The following is a 20,026-nucleotide window of genomic DNA, read 5'->3' as shown; positions in this document are numbered from 1 at the left end:
CCAACATTTGGAAAAAATCACCTACTTACAGAGTTCTAAGATTCAGAGTTTTTCACCTAAGAATACAATCAAATATAATAGCCATCACTTAGTAATTTAGACCTTTACTATCTCAAACTACTTTAAGCAATGTTCTATCTAGTCCTCTTCTCTTTTGTCTCCCCTTAATTCTCACAATTACAGTATCATGTTTATCATGAGTTCCAGACTAGAAAGCCTCCTGGATGGATCATAAGTGAGAGAAGTATCATCCAAATATCTTAAAAATGAAATTATTTGTACCAATGCTTGTAAACTCACTAATTCAATCATCATAGATATATTCCAACCATAAGCAACTTGATCAGAGCAGCAAGGGCACTATTGGAAACCCAAGATATTTAAGTCCTGTTTGAATAATCCTGCAGGATTGGCCTGAAAATCCTGCAGAAATCAGATCTAGCCCATCCAGCCAAAGAATGTTGTATCGGTCGGTATCAATGCATACCGACCGTATCGTACCTTATGTACCAAACCGATACGCAATGCAAATGGTGTCCTAAGTGTCAGCACATCCAACCAGCCTCTATATCACACGTACCAACACAGTAATAATTGGTACTGGTACAAAATCCGATACCAAGACAACGTACCTTAAGTCCAACACATATCTTCTAAATTATGTGCACAGATTATGTCTAGTATTATAAAACATGAGGCCCAGCCCATGTCAACTAGACCTCTTACAATGTTTTAGTTACAAAATAGTTTCTTTAAAACACAATATTTTAGGTACCAAATAGTTTATTTTGCAATGTATTTTTTAGAATGCTATGAATGAATAAGTTAATTAAAATTGTACACCCTCTTACTAATATTAGCATCATTAATTCCAAGAATGAATCATAAAAATTCCAAAGAATGTTTAATAAGGGGACAGAAAACTGTGGGTAGAATAGAAATGATTTTAGGCATGTTCACTAATGATCCCATTCAGTTACACAGAAATTTACAATATTCAACAAAGCTTTCCCCAAAATGACATCTTATTTACCACCCACCAAGACCGTGTAACACAAAAGTACTAACCATATTCTCAAAGGGTACCATAGAGTTACCACAAAAAAAATACAACATTCAATAAAGCTTTTGCAAAATGATATCATAATCAGCATCCACGGCGATCTTCATGTAACAAAGTTACAGATGTTTGGACCTTTGGATCAAATTTGAACTTCTATTGCAATTATAGTAGAACAAACTAGTTTAAGGAGGAAGAAGCAACTTAATAAGATAATGAAGCTAGAAGAATAGGTACTTTGATACACAATGTTATGGCAACAAAAATTTTGAAATGTACTATTCAGGATTCTACAGATAAATGGTAAACTTCCAAACCTACGACTACAATAAACAACACTGCTTCCAATAATAGATCCTAAAAGTTTTCAAGAATGTCCTAATGGAGGCTGGAAATTTGTGGGCAAAATAATGACAACTCCAAGCATGTTCTCTTAAGATTTTATTAAGGCACATTAAATTCTTCCAGCATTCAATGAATCTTTCCCCTAATGATATCGCAATTAGCATCCACTGAGATCTTCCTCTAACAAAGTGATTTGGATAGATTTTGCACTGGGATTGAGATGATGCTAGAAGAAACTAGCTTAAGCAGAAGCATCTTACTAGGACACGAAGAAAGAAGTGCCGGTATTTGGATAAACAATGTTCATGTTCACATAGCACCTTTTGCATTGTGCTGTTGCGATGCTGTGGAGGGTAATAGTGCTACGTCTAAAATGACGTACAGCTAACTGTTACCCATCTTGATGGGTAGGTAGTCTAAATTTTTGCTTGATTATTATACTGGATTCAATATGGAATGGTGCCAGTGTTCAACTGTTACGAAATGCTCTTATACCCCAAATTCAGTAAAAAAGCTATCTCTTCACTCCCAGAATAACGAATGCTATCTGTTTACTCTTACCAACCTAAATTGTCATACTTCCATAATATTAATATTGAATGATTTACCAGGAAACCTAAGTATAACTACTTCAAGCCCTTAAAAAAAAAAAAGTAAACATGCACAAAGAATATAGGACATCACGTACGGCCTCGAAACAAAACTTCATAAAGATTTCCCAGCATGATGAAAACCCTAACAATGAAAATCCTGCAACATATTCTAGAATGAAGATAAGAACCTAACCTTTTTGTCCTTTATCTCGCTCGACTGGATCCATGTCTTGATCTGATCTCGATACCGCTGCAGCTTTTTGATCTCCTTCTTCAAATCTGCTTCGAATTTCTCCTTCTGATTGGCGTTCTCCGTGTCATAAACCTACAAAAAAAACCAACATATTGTGTAAAAAATAAAAAAGGAAAGCATCCGCAAACCCATAAAAATCAGAAAATTTTTTGGAAGAAATACCTTGTTCCAGATGCTGTCGAAGACTTCAACGCCCTCCTGCACCTTCTTCAAGACCCGATCGATCTCGCCCTGAAGTTTCCGACTCGCTCCCATGGTGAAATCGCCTCGGAGTCGCAGAATCGGAGCATCCAAGGGTCTCAAATTTAGCGATTCCCCCTTCGTTCCAGGATTTCGAACAGGAGGAGTGGAGTGATGGAGCGAGGGAACGAAGCAAGCGGAAGCTTTCGTTCTCTCCGGCCCAACCCGAAGAGCTTTTAGAACGACGACAGCGACGACGATCGCAGCCGCGGTGGAGTCGATTTACGAAAATCTCACCCATCTAACGGCCAATCATTGACGTAGGTCAAAGCATTTGATCATCGCTGATCAGGACCGTCTATCAGGTGCGGCCCACCAATATCATCGTTTTTATGTCCGCATAGTGCTCGAATTGAGCACTTGCTGTGGGATGAATGGGAAATTATATTTATGTAAATATTAACAAAATGGTATGATCTTCTCTCTCTTTTTTCCTTGTATTTTCGCCCTTGTAAAGTGGAATCAAAGAAGAGAAAAGAGCATCACATCCTCAGCTTCCTTAAAAATTAGGCATTGAAATCTAAATAATTTTCATTCCTTTTTTCAAGGGCTATCATTCAAATTTTCTTTTTTCTCTAAATATTCAAAATTATTTAAATTGAACCCACTCAAATACTAACTAAATAGAACATACTTGATAGGATAGACTAGTTGAGAATTTATAAGTTTAGTATAATACATATTAAAGATAAAACTTTTAAGAATTAAGCAAATCATTTCAAGTAGGGTTTAAATTTATGACCTATCAATCAATAGCCAAGCAATTATATTGCACAATGTTTCAGTAGTAATTAAATGTTCACCAAAAGTAACATGAATTTTTACTGTAAATTCATATTTTAATCGAATTTTCTTCCATTTTGAAGAAGCAATGTCTTCTTCATTCCATGTTGAATCATTAAAGCCCTTATGGATTGATATGAATTGGAAAAATTAATTGATTAATTCAGCATTATATTGAACCTTTTTCAAAGAAAAGAGAACATAAGTGCTAAAGTATTATTAAAGTCTTCAAGTTGGTTCATGAGTTGAAGTAGCTATTGTTTTTCCAACATAGCTGATGCGGAAAACACCATAGACAACTGAAGAAATGAGACCTCATTTATCGACATATGAAGCTATATGGAGATTATTTCAGTTTAATATTCATTTCAGATAATCAATAGTTTAGTGATCGGTGGTCCATGTACCATTTATAAACACAATTACTTATTAAGAAAACCAAAGTTTAATAGCTTTGCTGAATAGAAAAGATGCAGAAAAGATAATGTTCACCGAATGAATAAAAGCTAATGCAATTTTTGAACATACTCAAGGATTAACTTATGCAAAATTTCTTACCAAATGGGTATGGAATCCTAGAGATAAAATTTAGAAGGAGAAAACAAAAAGTCTGCATAAACAGAATTATTTATGTTCACGTCAGTTCAATTGAATTGTATTATTTAAGAATGCTTTTGAATGTGATGAAAGGGCTAAAAAATTATGATGAAATTAAAATTGTCACATCCTCGACCTAAGGTCGTGAGTCGGAGGTTATGGCAACCACTATATACTCATAAAAAACTATTCTGACAAGCATACAAGACATCACATCACAATATCATAAAGCAAGCAACAGAATAAAATAAATAATTAAGTAGATCCAAAATTTATATAATTAAAATCCAAAGTTTAATGTCTTACAAAATCTAACGATATTCAAAAGATCTTACATCAAACTTAGGTAAAATCTCAATCTATAATAAAGAGACCAAAGTTCTACTTCTAATCTCTATGCTAGCTTAGTTCTCAGAAAAGCAATAAGATATGGACTAATGAGATACATCCCAGTAAGCAATGAATAGTTTAACTATATTTATCCTGCAATAAATTAAATAATCATTAAAAAAATAAGCTAATGGAATTCATTAATTTAAAATCAAATCCAAATATGCAACATTATCAAAATATTATGCATGCCAAATTCAATCTTTCTCAAAATTCAAACTTCATTCATAACTTCAAGTTCTCTCAAAATATTGCATATATCTCATCAATATTGAGCTATGACCATATTTTTCTTTGGTAGATTTATGATACTGCGTATCTTCATGTGGTGTGTTGCGTATCATCTTATGGCAGAGTTCTTCATAACTACGTATCTGCTTGCAATAATGCCGCGCATCTTGTTACAGTATACTCTTTAGGATTAATTAAATGCCAACGTACTACTCTCTACTGACGGGAGTCTTAACATAGCCAGGCTAAAAATTTATAATAATCTCGAATCAAAACTTTTTTCGTAAATTATATTTTATATTTCAATTCGATAAGAATATATATCACATGCGGCATCGAAATTAATCGCTTGGTATCCATTACGAGATTTGGAAAGGAGAGAGAAGAAAAGATGCAACGGGCCCATTGGTGGGCCTAGGGTCATAAAGAGGAGAGGGAAAGAGAGTCAAAATAGTTTTTTTTTTCCTTTTTTTTGTTTTTTTCTCCCTTGGTTTCCTCGGCAGAACAAGGAAGAAGTTCCTTTTTTTTTTTTCCTTTTTGGATAATTAACTATGAAGTTCAATTCGTCCATTTGGTATATTGGGAATTCTTCCCATCTCTAACCTAGTATATTGGGAATTCGTCCATTTGGTATATTGGGAATTCTGTCAAAATCAAGGCAAGGGCTGGATTTAAATCAATATTATCAGCACCCAATTTTCAATAACTGTCAATTCTAATAGTTGGTAGATTCACCTCTAATTTTGATTTTACAAGCCCGTTTCAATTTATTAAATGCCCACTAAACTCAACTTCAATGGTTCCTGTGAAGACAATGGTAATGGTGGAGCCGAGTTATCATTAAAGAATGCATTAGTGCTAAGTTATGAGGAATAAATTTTTATTTATTGTATACTGTATAGTGACTTAAATAGGCAAGCCCAATTGGATTATGTGAGACTTCGTCATTGTTGTATTGGATTATATGTGTAAAATAGATCCTGCCTGAAATGAAAGTAAGATAGACCATATTTATATATTATATTTAAATATATTATTAAAATTAATATTTTTTTGTTATTAAAAAAAAGATAATGCGAAAGCCGATCCAATCTTGAATGCGCTGAATTGGGTTGGTTCCAACAAATTGATTAATTTGGATATCAAAAATCAAGAATCAATTGAGATTGGATAGGTTCTAGTTTAGTGTCGAACCTACCCGGTGCACCCTCTTTCTAGTTGTTATATTTTTAAATATTTTGGGTAGGATATCTCACAGCTACAAATTTGTATTGCAAATGTTCGATTTCCTCTATATTCAATAAAAAGGACAAGTTTGCTGCAAGTTAAGAAACAATAGAAATTGTTAAATTTTTATATAGTTGTAAATTAGAGGGCTAAAAAGGATTAAGATAACAAAAAGAACATCAATTGTAACAACAAATAGCATCATTACTTAGGGTGCGTTTGAAATTGGAATGAAGTGGAATGAAAATTGGAATGACTACATTTTTTAACACTTTGATTCATGCCTGAAATCAGAATCGAAATTGAAATCTAAATAGGATTTGAATATTAGGAAACATAATTGATGAGGTCAAACCTCCGGCCCACGCGTCCAGTGACTGCTTCGCTTTGAAGGAGGTTTCATAATCTCTTCCCAATGCACCCGACAAAAAACGCCTCTAAAAAGAATGGGGTAGCTCCCCTCCATTTAAAGAACGGACCCCTCCGCTATCTAGTCGATGTGGGACTAAGTTTGGATCCTTTATTCCCACAATATAGCCCCCCCCCCCCCCCCAGCGGAGGAGTCTATGCCGGGGTCAAGGGCTCTCAATAATCAAATAGCTGGGATGGAAGTCACATTTCTATTTCTATTTTAAAGCCTAATTTTCTACAACCAAACATGCCTTTAAAATTTTCTGAATTAATGGTGGACAAATCATAATATCTTTGCATAACTCGAAAAATTCTTGATTAACTAATCTAAATCCTTATTATTTTGAAGAAGCATTAAGCTAGAGAGAGAGAGAGAGAGAGAATTTGGTGTGTTTCTCAATAATCGAGAGATTATTACTTGGCTTGTCACGGGAAAAAAACAAAGAAGAAGAAGACGAACTTCAATTTTGACAAGCAGTCCTAGCCTGAAGTCTCGGAGAACTATTACTTCAAGAAAGAGAACCTAGGCACTCAGCCATCCGCTCTGCCCCTTCACCTCCGCCTCTCCCCAACCCCCAACTCTCCCGAAAAAATAAAAAGGAAACCTATCCATCGGACGGCCCAGATCTTCCCATCCTTCTATATCCGCACCATTCATCCGTCTGATCTCACCCCAGCACCCTTCATCACCAATCGACCCGTGCTGCCCATTCCCTCCCTTCCCGCTCGCGAGCGCGGATGACGTCGAGCTCCGAAGACGACTTCGGCCGCGATCTCTACTCCATCCCCAGCTCTTCCAGTTATCTTTAAATTTCCTTCCTCTCTCTCTCTCTCTCCCTCCCTTCTTTGTCTCTCAGTGTTAGGGTTAGGGTTTTTTTTTCTAGCTTCGATCTCAGGGTTCCTGGTCGTCTTTCTTGCTTGCAGACTGGTTCCAATGGGACGAGATCCACGGGACGGAGCGGCGGGAGCTGCCGGATTTCTTCGACGGGAGCGCCGCGTCCCGGAACGTTAGGGTATACAAGGAGTACCGCGACTTCATCATCAACAAGTTCCGGGAGGACCCCTCCCGTCGGTTGACCTTCACAGAGGTGCGGAAGTCGCTGATCGGAGACGTTGGAACCCTCCGCAAGGTGTTCCTGTTCTTGGAGAGATGGGGGTTGATCAATTTCGGGGTATCAGATGGGCGGCCGCGGCCGACGGAGGAGGTGGGGCCGCGGGTTGTGGTGGAGGAGCCAGGGGCTGGCGTGCAGGTGATGCCGGCGTCCTCGAAATTGGCTTCGGGGCGGTCAGCAGCGGCGGCGACGGCTGCTGGGGCTGGGGAGACTGGGTTTAGGTTGCCGCCGCTGTCGTCGTACTCAGACGTGTTTGGGGACTGGGCGCCGGGGAAGGGCCCGGTTTGCGCGGTCTGCGGGGACCAGTGTGTCTCTGGTCGACATGAACCGCTGATGGAGGTAACTCTTTTGAACATTTCTTCTTGTTCCGTTCTAATTCGAATGTGGAAGACGAAAGAAATCCATTTCTTAGATGCCTGAGTTTTGATTGCCTAAAGAGTTTGCTATGAATTGTATTAAACTGTCAAAAATTTCTAATACTAAAGAATAAGGCCATGGTAGAAGTATATGCAAAAGCTTCAAAAATGTTGATTTTGGTGATAACTTATGGGTCGTCACATGCTGGTTTGAATGTTGAAACAAAAGGGCATGTGCATAAGGGGTTGCACATGCTGCATTTCTAATGAAATACCGATGTCTATGCATTTATTGATAGCGCCCTCCCACTTGACTATATAAATAGATTGTCATGGAAAGACACATAATTGCGATAAAGTGAACTGCATGTGCATGCATATGATATGCTCTCGGTTGTCACATTTTGATGATGGGCGTGACTGTTTTACCATTTTTTATTAACAAAATAACATATCCATTCACAATATATTCCATATCTGACTTAGTGCCTTATCCACTGAATCCGCTTCATCTACTCAGGTATATAATCCTTGTAAGGTAGTTTACATTCATTTTTAATAATCCGTTCTTGAACATATTTGTACATATTATTCACTTGAGAATGCTCTATTTGCAGCTGGGAGCCACTTTTTTCAAGAATTCATTTCTGCATGGCATGTAAAAGCATATCCGTATAAATAATTGACATAAAACTATTTCATACATAGGGAAAATAACACATGTCAAATTACAATGCCTTCAAGCATTGTAAATTGAAAATGGTATCTGAGTCTTGAATGAAAAAGTTCTATAATCAGCAACACTTCTGATGATTCCATGGTAGTCATCTTTATCGATAGGATTCTTAAGAGGTCCTAGACAACTATGGATTAGATAATATAAGCGTTACTTTTTCTTAAAAAATAAAGTACTCCATTTGATTGACAGCTTCCACTCCTTGACGTAAATTATCTCTTCACTCTCTTCATCCTGCAAGGCCTAACTAGTGGTCATTGTGATTGTAATTTTAGCCCGTTGCTTTAAACTTAAACCTGTATTTAGTTTCTTACACCATCTTCCTTAGAGGCATTTAATGATACTAGCTTTAAGGTACCTAGTATTGAAAATTGCCTGCAGTCTGCATCTTCTTGTTCTTTCCTTTTCAATTTTATACGGTCTTCTTTGAGCTTGTCTTGTTTGCTCATCCTTCTCTTTTGCTACTTGTAATACATTATGTTTCCTGCATGGGGTCACTTTCTCTTGCTTCCAAGGCTTTATGCCATTAACAAAATTACAATGATGCCTCTCTCTTTACCCTTATGTACAGCTCTTAAATTACTGGAAAGAAAAGGGAAATTAGAGACAATCTTGAAATTCTTGTGATTATTAGCTTAAAATTTGGTTAGCATGGTTAGGTTCGCATCCAACATTAGATATGCTATCACACTTCTAGCAGCAAAAATTCAAGTCATACTATATTAGGTAAACTTGTTATATAAAGTTTATATGTATGAGAAAATTTTGAAGCATTTAATGCTGGCCTATATTAAAATTGAACATTTATTTGAATATCGGGATTTACTTTGTGTTAAAGTATTTGATTGATGGTGAAAGTTAATTGTGACACTTATTCTTGGGGAACGCAACACTTATTACAAAGCCTAGTACTATGAGCATTTAACTGAATTAAATCCGTGAATTGGGTGTTTCCCTAGCGGTCTCGCCCCTTGCACCAAAGAAGCGTAGATTCCAGGTTCAAGTCTTGGATGGTGTATCCCCAAGAATTCAAACCTTATCACTTCAGAATACCATGTGGATCTCCCTCTATCTCAAAAAGAGGAAAAAGGAAAATGGAAAGGAACTAATTTGGGATGAAATTGGTAAACTTAATATTATTAAGGGCGGCCATGTGGGCATGCAGCTTGCCTTGCCTAGGTGCTTGGTTCTCTCTATTTCCTACACATATGCTGCTTTCGAGGGTCATAAGCAATATGTCCACTCAACTGCTTGAGTTGGCACCTAGGTATGCAGTTGGGTGCCACAATCTGCTTAGTGCTCTGGAAGTGGTTTGATTGTTTCCCACTATTTAGATGTAATCCATTAATTTTAATATATAGATGTATATGATGAGATATTAGAGCTCTTTTTATCGAAATTGCAGCAGTTGGGTGCCACAAGCTGCTTAGTGCTCAGGAGGTGGTTTGATTGCTTTCCACTATTTAGATGCAATCCATTAATTTTAATATATAAATGTACATGATGAGATATTAGACCTCTTTTTATTGAAATTGCACTTAAAGATTAAGGCATTAATACTGCAAAATAAAATTTACTAGTGTATAAACAATTAACTCATGCAAATGCACACTTTCCTTTAGTAAGTACACTTTTTTAATGCACTTGAAATAATACTGTAGGTAGAGAAACAAGAGAAGCTCAGTTGTATCTGCGACCATCCTGTACATGTTTCTTTATTTGAATATTTGATTTGGTTAAAAGATGTTTTAGGTACCTTCTATATCCTTTTACGAACATGGATTTTGTTGTTCTCACAATTGTTAAATGTCAAAATTTAATATTACCTTGTCTATTAACTTTGTTGTCTTCTTAAAAACTATAAATTTTGATGTTTATATGAATATGATGAATCTATATTATTATATAAAGCAAACTCTATGGGTGCTTGTCAATCATCGTCCATGTTGGATGTTCAATGTATCTTACATAACTGCACGTGTGAAGAAATCTTAAAATGGAAATCATGGCCTGAAAAGAGCAATTTATTAAAAGTCTGTAGGTGGTATATGGACAGCCCCCCAACCCACTTGGCTCCCAGGGGCTAGGCAAGTAATTGGGCAAGAAGCTAGAGGTCAAGGTGGCTCAAAAATGATAAATTAAAACAAAATAAATGGAGAAACTTAAAAAGATAGTTATAATCTAATAAATGAAGATAACTTATCAAATAAGACATAGTAAGTCAATGGGAATTGGGAACAATCAACTAGTCAACATCCAATACTAATATATAAATCAATCTCATCCAGCATATGCAAACTTGATTCAAAATGTTAAGACAAGTGCCTAGGCGGACCATGTAAGCTAGAGAGATTCCAAATAAAGAGAAATCTTTGAAAAGTTTCATGTACCATGGACTGTGAGTGATCTCCTTTAATCTGATTGTAAGGCCCATAATTTCCCTGAATCCCATCATAATTGCAGTTTTCTATTAGTTATTATGTATTTACTGTTAAATAAATAGCTACTAAGGAGTAAATAAACTAAAATAAGGAGTTTATTTATCAAATTTATTGCAAATTTATCTTGATTTATGGGATCATATACATCCATCAAATGCTTCTTATTAAATAAACCATTTGCATCGCATGTGTCAAGATCTAATTAAGGGAAACAATGGGCCGGGCTGCCTTGAATGGCCCGAAAATCTGACATGGAGACAAACTAGGCTTGGGCTGGGCTCGGGCTTGGAATTGAGGCCCGATCAATTTCCAGGCCATGCCTGAGTTGAGAATATGGTGAAATTAAGCGGGGGTCCATTATGAGTGCGGCTTTGCCCTAAAGCAAATCTTGAGTTATGTTGGGTTTGGGCCTCATACTCCTGCACCAAATTTAGGTTGGGCCTGGCCAGGCTCAATCCTCTGAGGTTTAAACCTCAGGCTTGCTTTGGGCCGAGGATTGACCTGGCCATTTACGCCCATAGATCTGATTATTAAATAATTTTAATTTTAGATGCCATTTTTTTTTTTTGACTTTCCACCTAGGCCTTTAAGAGTGTCCATGCTTAGGACTGTCTAGGCTTTGATAATGTTGAGGCAGTTCTTCAGTCCCTCGATGATGGTTAGCATTTAATGGTCTAAAGATTTTGTTCTGTTTATTTTATTGGGCAGCAAGCATAGAATATATCGATAACTTAGAACACAGAAAGCAGGTTTAGATTGATTGATAAAGAGAGGAAAGAAAGGGATAGGAGGGAAAAAAGAACAAAAAAGAATGAATAAGGATCAGTTTTGGCGAACTATTAATCACAAAAATCAGGGGTGATTTAATTTATTATGGTGTAAATCTGAGACCTCCCGGTTGTTCAGTTCTTCTTGTTTGCACTTGTTGGAGCATTAATAGGTACAAGAGTTTTGGAAAGACTTAGAGATTTCTTGTGGTGAAAAAGTTTATAAGGCATCAATTTCAAGCCCGTAGCTTTTTACACTTAGGGCATCTTTGATAAGGAGAAAATGCAAGAGATCCATGATTTGCTATTTTTCAGTGTGAAGGTTGATGAAACTTGAGTTTTGTGGACATGGTTGGTGGGGTGAAAGTCACTTCCGCCAATCTTCATTTCTTTCAACTTCTTGCATTTGCTTCTGCAGAAGTCAAGTAGGCCCAAGTCAAAATATATGAAAGTGCTTCTCAACTCCCCTCCTTCCTCTTTGTTGAGAGGGGTGAGCATGGGAGTTAGGGTGGGGTATTGGGTGGGCTGGTTGGTTGGTTAAGTGCCAGGATTGTTATAGCGGCAATCCGTCGTGCACAGTTTAAACGTATTAAATTGAAGATGGCAATGAAGCCGAAACATGTGACTAGATGGAACCTCAAAGCAACTTTACGAGCTGTTCCTGCATGAATAACAAACCTTGCGTATCTTCATCATTACTTGTTAAGGCTGAATGTATTTCACTGGAAAGAAGTACTATTTTTGATCATGTCCTCATGGATAGAGTGAAATCATGGAGAAACTTATGGGGAGGTGGGAGAAAATTCATATGTAGATTATACCCTATTTTTGTTTCGACTTAATGACTTCATTTTTATCTTTTAAAAAGATTTGATATAATAACTTTGTTTCCTCATCTTTCTGTGTAATTATGTTCTCTGCTGCTTGCTTAGATTTGGTATAAATGACTTTCTGATATAAATTTAACCAATACAATTCTTTAACTTTGCATTTTCTTAGTTTTTATTAGTTGAAGCAGTTAATTGAACTGCTAATAAGGTTGAGGAACCAAAATATTTGTGTGTTTAAGAACTGAACTTCTACTTGGTGTTGTCATGGTAGTGTAAGGTCTTTCATGGTCCTATGAGGACTGGCATATGAAAATTATATTGATATGTGATAATGATTTTCTGTCAAATTGTCTGCAGGGTGGTTTTGTAGTATGTTTGAAATGTTCCAAAACTGAGAATGAGATTGAAGGAAAATCAGCAGATGACAATAGCGATCGTGTTGATGGCAATGCTAACCATGCAACTGGTGCATGGACAGATGCAGAGACCTTACTTCTTTTAGAAGCTGTTCTAAAGCATGGAGATGATTGGGATCTTATTGCCCAGCATGTGCGAACAAAGAACAGACTTGATTGTATTGCAAGGCTTATACAGCTACCTTTTGGTGACCATATGTTGGGCACCTTCAGTGGTAAATATGATGCTAAAAACTCAGGCAACCAAGCAACCAATACTAAAGCAATCCAGCATGCTTCTAGTGAGCTACTGCCAGAGCCTAAGACAGATGGTCATGTGCATAACGATGTGAACGAGAAGGTTGAAGAAGAATCTATTCCAGTACGTCCTTCAAAGCGAAGACACATTCAATCTGTTGCAAATGCTACAGATTCTTTGATGAAACAGGTAGTTACAAGCTGCTGATCACTTTTCTAATCTCAATTTGCTGAACTACAAAGGAAATTAAAACAATGATGTATAAACAAAAAACAAAGAAACCTAATTTCTCTGTTAGGTAGCTCTTTTGTCTACAGTAGCTGGCCCACATGTTGCTGCCACAGCAGCAGAGGCAGCTGTTACAGCATTGTCCGATGAGAACCCATGGGCAGGCGAGGTCTTCAATATTGATGAAGATGAAGCTAGAAAAAAGCGTAAATCATTCCCAACTAATAATGAGCCCAAGAGGTTAGCAAGCATTAATACAGTTCTTATGGTGTTTCAGCATTAATGAAAAATACATGTACTGTTCCTGTGCTGTGCTAAGTATAATGCAATTATTTCAGTGATGTCAAGGTTGAGGATCAGGATGTGGAGATGCATAAACAAACAGGTATTTAGTTGTTTTTACTATATAGGATTCTTGTTCTGTATATTGAACTGTTTTGAATTCCTCATGTTAGTGATAGCTGAGTTGCAGCAGATGCATTTAATTGTTTTCATATAAGATATTTAATTGTTGTTATATGAGATATTTTTGGAGATAGAGTCATGTACATACTTGTTCTGAATGTTGAGTTGTTGTGGGTGCTTTGTGAAGTAATAGATGAGATGCGTAAACAAGCAAGTATTTGATCACCTTGTCTCATTGTCGACATATTTTGAACATAGCATTGCCTGTTCAGGATATTGGACTATTTCAGATTCTTCATCAAGTAATACATACCAGTTATCTTGTCGTTCTTATGCAAGGAAGTGTGAGCTAGGATTCGATGAGCATGTTAAATTGGTGTCATTTTAAACCTCACATTTCCATTTTTTATGTTCGTTTTAACTGGATATGGGTTTTTGTTAACCATGAATCTATTAAAGAAGATGATTTTGGTCTTGGCATATTCTTATAGCTATTTATATATTTTGAAGTGTCCAAATTGTGCTTCTAGTTTGCCTTGTTGAGTGAACAGTTTTTCCTTAAGGATCAGCATAATTCTCTATAACAGACCTTTCCTTCTTCACTCATTATCTATAGTATTTCGTAATCTTGGTGAATCATGAGTGATTGCTCATTGCTGCATTAAACTTTTATCTACAAAGCAAATTCGTGTGATGGGATAATCCTTACAGCTTTACGTGTAGCTTAAGATTATTATAATAAAGATATTCAGTTGAAGACCATCAGAAACATCTGTTTCCACATGGGGCTAAAAATAATGGAGACAAAGGACTTTGCGTTTCTTTGTCAAGCTCCAAATGAGATTTTTCAGGATTGGGATTTTTGTAGGTCCATTTCCTCTAGGACCTTTCTTAAACACATCATAGACAATTGGAAATGACATCCTCTGGTTTATGCATGGGATGAGTGATCTTTCTCGAGGACTATCTTTCTTTTGCAAAAAAGTGAGGGAGTTTATAAACTTAAGAATACTAAAAAGAATCAAATATGTCTTGCCTCATCACTTGTGCATCGCATAGAGAAATATGTATGAATGATGTGCTCAAACATTGTGGTTAATGAAAAAAAAAATCTAGAATCGGTTTCTTGATTTAGCTAGCATGTTTAGGGCTTTCCTGACAACCTTTTTGGATAGTTTCTAATAGTTTCATAGTTTGGAGATAAATTAAGGTAAGAATATTTAGAATGGGGCTTGTTTCATAGGGCTATTCAGATAACCATTGTTTGACATATATGTTAGCATCATAGGAAAGTTTCCCACAAGGAAAAAGGAAACTTATATAATTTGACAGGTTTTTAGGCTAGAAAGATGTGCTTTCCTGATCTTGCACTAATGTTGCCACCTTGTTCATTGGAACATTGTGGAACTTAAGCCTCTCATGGAGATTTGACTCCTTATGTCCAAGAAGCGAAATTTGATCCCTCAATAGGGAATCTTGCCCTTTTAAAATTTGAAGGGGCTTTTAGATACTCAGGAAATTATTCGACATTATTTGGAAGTTTCAAGGATTAATTAGGTAGGTGGTGATAGATGTTAGAATGGGGATAATACTTAGAAGCTTTTTAGTAGTAAGGTCCATATCATCAAATGCATAGCTTTATTAACATTACGAAGAGCCGAAGAATGTGATGTCCGTGGGTGCATTTACAATTTAATATCTACCTTCTTATACTGTTTATTTTTTATGGGGAAATTGGTACCTTACCTTGAAAAATGAAACAATTATAGAAAAAATGGAAAAACAAATGTAGAAATAGTAAAATAAATATAATAATAATAAAAGTAACATTTAAATGCAAGGTTCGCTGTCTCATTACTGGATCTCGTACCGGTGCCACACTAACACTGTGTTGGTATGGTACGGTACAGGATCTTTTTGTTATACCGAGTGTTGCCACCCATACTAGGTATTGGTACTGAACTGGTACGGTATGGGATGCTTGTACCGTCCGATTTGGGCTGGTATGGTGAACTATGCTTAAATGTATAGCGTGCTTGAAGCATGCTTGTAAATGTTATGGCCTGTTTGGATGTTGAAAGATCTTATTGGCTGATAAGATCTTTCGGATGTCGGCTTCTTTTAAATAAACTATGGTGGGAGGAGCTAGAGAAGTGAGGGAGAGGTGAGGAGGCCGATCAAACCATAACTTATCTCTATGTTTCTAGGATAACGTAAAACATCCAATCCCAGATTCTAATGGCTCCCCCCTCTCCTCTCACTAGGATTTCAGCATATTTCAAATTAAAACTCTTGGAAGTTCTTATTGGGCTGATAAGATCTTCTAGCATACAAACAGACACTACATTCTTACATTATTAAGGGTCTTAGTGCATGATCTGTCCAATATGGCTTTTCCATAAGTTACGACTGTACCTCTTTACTGTGTTGTTGCCACTTAAAGGTCCATATCCAATATTCTTTGATGGCCTTGTGAGTAGTAGATTACTTTGTTTTACATATCCTTGTTAGAAAGGTAGGTAGAGTCAAATTAATGGCCTCTAGCCTTTATTGGTAATATTCCATTTGGCACATGAGATGCACATGATTACTTTTATGGATGATTATGATGCCATAACATGCTGGGTGTGCCTAGTGAAAGGAGTTTTGGATAGACTGCCATGATTACTTGTTTTATCATCATGTTTTTCATTTCTGAGCAATTACATGATTACATAGACTTTATGACCCCATCACATGTGATTTATATTTTAGAGGATGAGCCTTTGGTGCAATAGTATGGTTGCTCCATTGTGACCTTGGCCTTATATGTTCGAAACATGAAAATAGCTTCTCTGCATGCAGGGGTAAGGCTGCATATATCTGACTCTCTTTAGATTTTATAGTGTCAAGAGCCTCGTGCACTGGGTCGCCCTTCTTCACATGCGATGCATACTTTAATTCAAATGTATGGTGAAGAATTGTACACCAAACAATGAGCTTCTATTATGATTTAACTAGATATACATTTAGTTTAATATATTTCTGAGATTGTGATTAAGAGAGATGGGTTAGTGGAACAAAAGATAAGGGTGCTTGCTAATCGCCAACTTATAAAAAGGATAAAATTGAAAAGATGAATTGAGAGTGAAAATGGAAGAGGAAAAGAAGAGCACACCCTCATCGGAGATGGAGAGTGCGCTAGATGCATGGATTTTCTTATATAGTAGGGCAGATCTTGGGACCTGCATGCATTGTATACATACATATAGATAGATTGATGAATATGAATTGGACTACATAGTTGTTGAGTTTTTGATTATGATGTTCACATTTTTAGCCTTCGATGTGTATTTCACATTGGTCTTGGTCCACCAAACAGAAAAGGGTGTCAACAGGTCGATATCCTTGTGAATGACGGTTACATGTTATAAAATTATTTGTTACCACTAGCTGATGTAGTTATTTAGGTTAATGCATGTCTATGAACTGAAATTGTTAACCCGAAAGATTAGACTGACTCTCCCCTCCCTTGCCCCCTCTCCCCCCACTCTCTCCCACCCCTCTTCCTCTCCCCCTCCCCTTGAGGTGAGAAAAGAGGATTGGGGGGGGGGGGGGTTAAGAAAACAGGGTTCCTGTCATAAATTTTCATGTCCTTGTTAATATCGTCTCTCTTCTTTATGCTTGCATGTCTATTCTAGTCACAAATCACATCCTCAACTGCATCGACTGCTTGTGTTCGCATCCCTGACTCATTTCATGAGGTGCTTCTCCTAGCTAAAGGAACTTGGCAAATTTAATTATTTTGCATGCTTTTTGAAAGTGCCAGCCTGTACCGAATAGATAGTGAAACTCTTTTTTGTTAGGGAATACCGTTTCTTTTTAACATTGTACAATTGATGTTCTGCTGTTTTGGGACATAGATTCCTGATTTTTCTAGGTTATGAGTGAATTTCTTATTGGTACAAATGAAGCCAGTTTGCATACATCTTTTTTTGGGTACAAAACAAGAAGAGCATTTTGTTAAGAATCCTATATGAAGCTTTATTAAATTGTTTCCAAACTCCTTAATCTTTCTGAATTTTCTTTTATATGTCTTGATGAGTTCATACCGTTTTATCAACAAACTCTCTATAAAAAAAAATAAATATCACAATAGAATTGTATGGATCTGTAAAACTCATCCTGCCCCAAGCAAATCCAATTTGTTTTAAAAGAGTGAATTTCAAATTGCATATCCAAACCCAAACAAATGAACTATCAAAACAAACAACCATGATTTTTCACGAATATTTTAGGGAGGTATTATCCTAGTGGATTGGTTAGCTGAAGATGGTTGTCAGTGTATGAATGTAAGCATTCTGGCATTCACAAGCTTCATTAGAGCTTGCAGCCAGTTCCAAAGATATTTCTGCCTTTATTCATTGTGTGTGTATGTGTACATATATAGAAGGATTCAAAATTCTTCTGTATTCCTAAAATTGTAGTCACTCTTGACCAATAGAATAATCAGTGCATGCATGTCATAAGGTTAATGAAATGATTTTTGGCTTTTCAATATCCTATATCGTTGAAGTGCCACTGCTTTTTCAGAAAGTACTGTTGTTAATGTATATTGGATGCCAAGTCGTATGTAAGTGGAATGATTGCTGCAGCTTTGCCATGATCTATATTGAAAGATTTTTCTGCTACTATGGCACCAAATATGTATAAGGCATCTCACATGCAAGTCCCTCTTTTCTTCCCCAGATACTCCAGTACTGTCAGAGAAGAATTTTAGTGCTACAGCATTTCAAACTAAAGCTGCCATTGCGACAGCTCTTGGGGCAGCAGCTGCTCGAGCCAAGCTACTAGCAGACCAAGAAGGGAGGGAAATGGAACTTTTAGTGGCATCGATTATTGAAGCGCAGGTTTCTTTCTCTCCTATTTTAACTTAATGCTCAGTGTCAGGAGTATATAACCTGATTTTGTTTGATGGGAAATCAACGTCTTTGGACATGCAAGTTGGACAAGTAATTTCTGCTATTATAAAACATCAACTGATCCGTTCTCCTGGCTTCCTCCAATATTCCAGCCTCCCTGGTGGGTTTTGGAACCTACTGACCTATGAAAACAACTTAGCTTAATTTTGCACCAAGATGTTACATCTGACAATTTGCATTCTAGCCTTTTTAGAAAAATAGCAAGTTTAGTTGTCTTAAAGAGATAAATGCTTTAAAAAATTTTGAGAATGATCCATTCCCCCACCTCCTGACGGGACTTAGATTATGATATTTTAAAACATATCCTTGCATTTTTCTCTTGAACCTCTCTTTTATTTAACAACCAAATATCTCCTCAATCTCATTTGTAATTTCAAAACTTTGGAGTTCCACCTGGCAGCCGGTTACTCTGGTTGCAGCCTTGAAATTGAGCTGGATTTGTAAAAATGTGATCCATGCCTCCTTTTTGTCTTGATGTCTTTTTAACAGATGAGAAAGATTCAATATAAAATCAAGCATTTCAAGGAGCTGGAGTTCATTATGGAGAAGGAATACACCCTAATACAGCAGATGAAGGAATCTCTTCTCGACAAGTGGGTAGAGGTCATTCAGCAGATATTTCAGGCTGGGATTCCAAGATGGAAGGACAATGTTTTTCCCAAATCTTTGTGGAACCATGGTTCCTAAGGGAGCCCTTGTTCTCTCATCCTTCATTCCTGATTTTTGGGGTTCTTTCCTACATGTCATGTATGCAGCTTTAGAGGAAGCACCCTGAGCATTTTTTAATACAAATCTTGGAAGACTTTGTACCTCCATACAGGTTAAAGAAGCGCTCATGAATACCAAGTGATCCATGTAGTCTTTTGGGTTTCCCTTAACTATTGGAATCTAGCACTCGTTTCCGTGTTTTCAATGAGCAAGTATTGATAATTTTGTCAAAGCTTTCATCACTTGCACCTGGGACCTCTCATTTCCAGATTCCTTTTTAAATCCTGTTCTAAACTTCGATGGTCAATTTTGGTGGATTCCATGTTGGACTCGTTTTGTTTTTGTTTTGTTTTGTTTTTTATTTTTGGGTGACTGGAATCTTTTTTTGTTAACGTATGAGAAAGCCTCGACTCATTGACCTCTGACTGTTGACGTCTCACGTATCATTTCTTTGCAAAGAAACGAGCACTCCATCATCCATTTGGCCGAGTCCTCCTTCATGAAGTCGATGAATTTTAATCTATGGGAAGGGTCAAGGTTGCTAGTTTGTGGGTATCCATCGGAAACCAAAAAAAAACTGTGGTGAACAAAATTATTAGGTGAATCTTGGGCTTTTTGCAAAGTTCTTAGCTTGTTGAAAAATCTTTCTTAAAGTCATATCAAAGTGCTCTGACTTTTAATTTTGTCAGATCTGGTGC

The 20,026-nt window shown here is 36.8% G+C and overlaps 2 protein-coding genes across 5 annotated transcripts in view; one reads left to right on the top strand and one right to left on the bottom strand.

Moving 5' to 3' along the window:
- LOC103711998 (uncharacterized) overlaps positions 1-2,731 on the bottom strand; it is a 36,759-nt gene extending 34,028 nt beyond the window's left edge. For 2 of the 4 annotated variants that reach the window (XR_015972764.2, XM_008798361.5), the window contains exons 1-2: positions 2,414-2,731; positions 2,192-2,323 (exon numbers count right to left, since the gene is read on the bottom strand). Coding sequence is in view for 2 of the 4 variants with exons in the window: in XM_008798361.5 (XP_008796583.3) it covers positions 2,192-2,323; positions 2,414-2,506 (225 nt within the window). In the remaining 2 variants the exon portion in view is untranslated. The remainder of the gene's footprint in view (positions 1-2,191; positions 2,324-2,413) is intronic. The other 2 variants (XR_003386617.4, XM_008798360.5) reach the window with 2 other exon arrangements.
- Positions 2,732-6,606: 3,875 nt separating this feature from the next.
- SWI3A (SWITCH/sucrose nonfermenting 3A) lies at positions 6,607-19,560 on the top strand. The gene is made up of 7 exons (XM_008798359.6): positions 6,607-6,929; positions 7,055-7,581; positions 12,730-13,215; positions 13,325-13,494; positions 13,593-13,639; positions 18,388-18,548; positions 19,110-19,560. The coding sequence occupies exons 1-7, from the start codon at positions 6,869-6,871 to the stop codon at positions 19,305-19,307; spliced, it is 1,650 nt and encodes a 549-aa protein (XP_008796581.4). The 5' UTR covers positions 6,607-6,868; the 3' UTR covers positions 19,308-19,560.
- Positions 19,561-20,026: the final 466 nt, after the last annotated feature.

Source organism: Phoenix dactylifera, chromosome 13, assembly GCF_051530095.1.
Source record: "Phoenix dactylifera cultivar Ajwa chromosome 13, Ajwa_hap1_PhDact_Kaust_v1.1, whole genome shotgun sequence".
NCBI lineage: Eukaryota > Viridiplantae > Streptophyta > Magnoliopsida > Arecales > Arecaceae > Phoenix > Phoenix dactylifera.
This window is presented reverse-complemented; position numbering and strand designations above follow the sequence as displayed.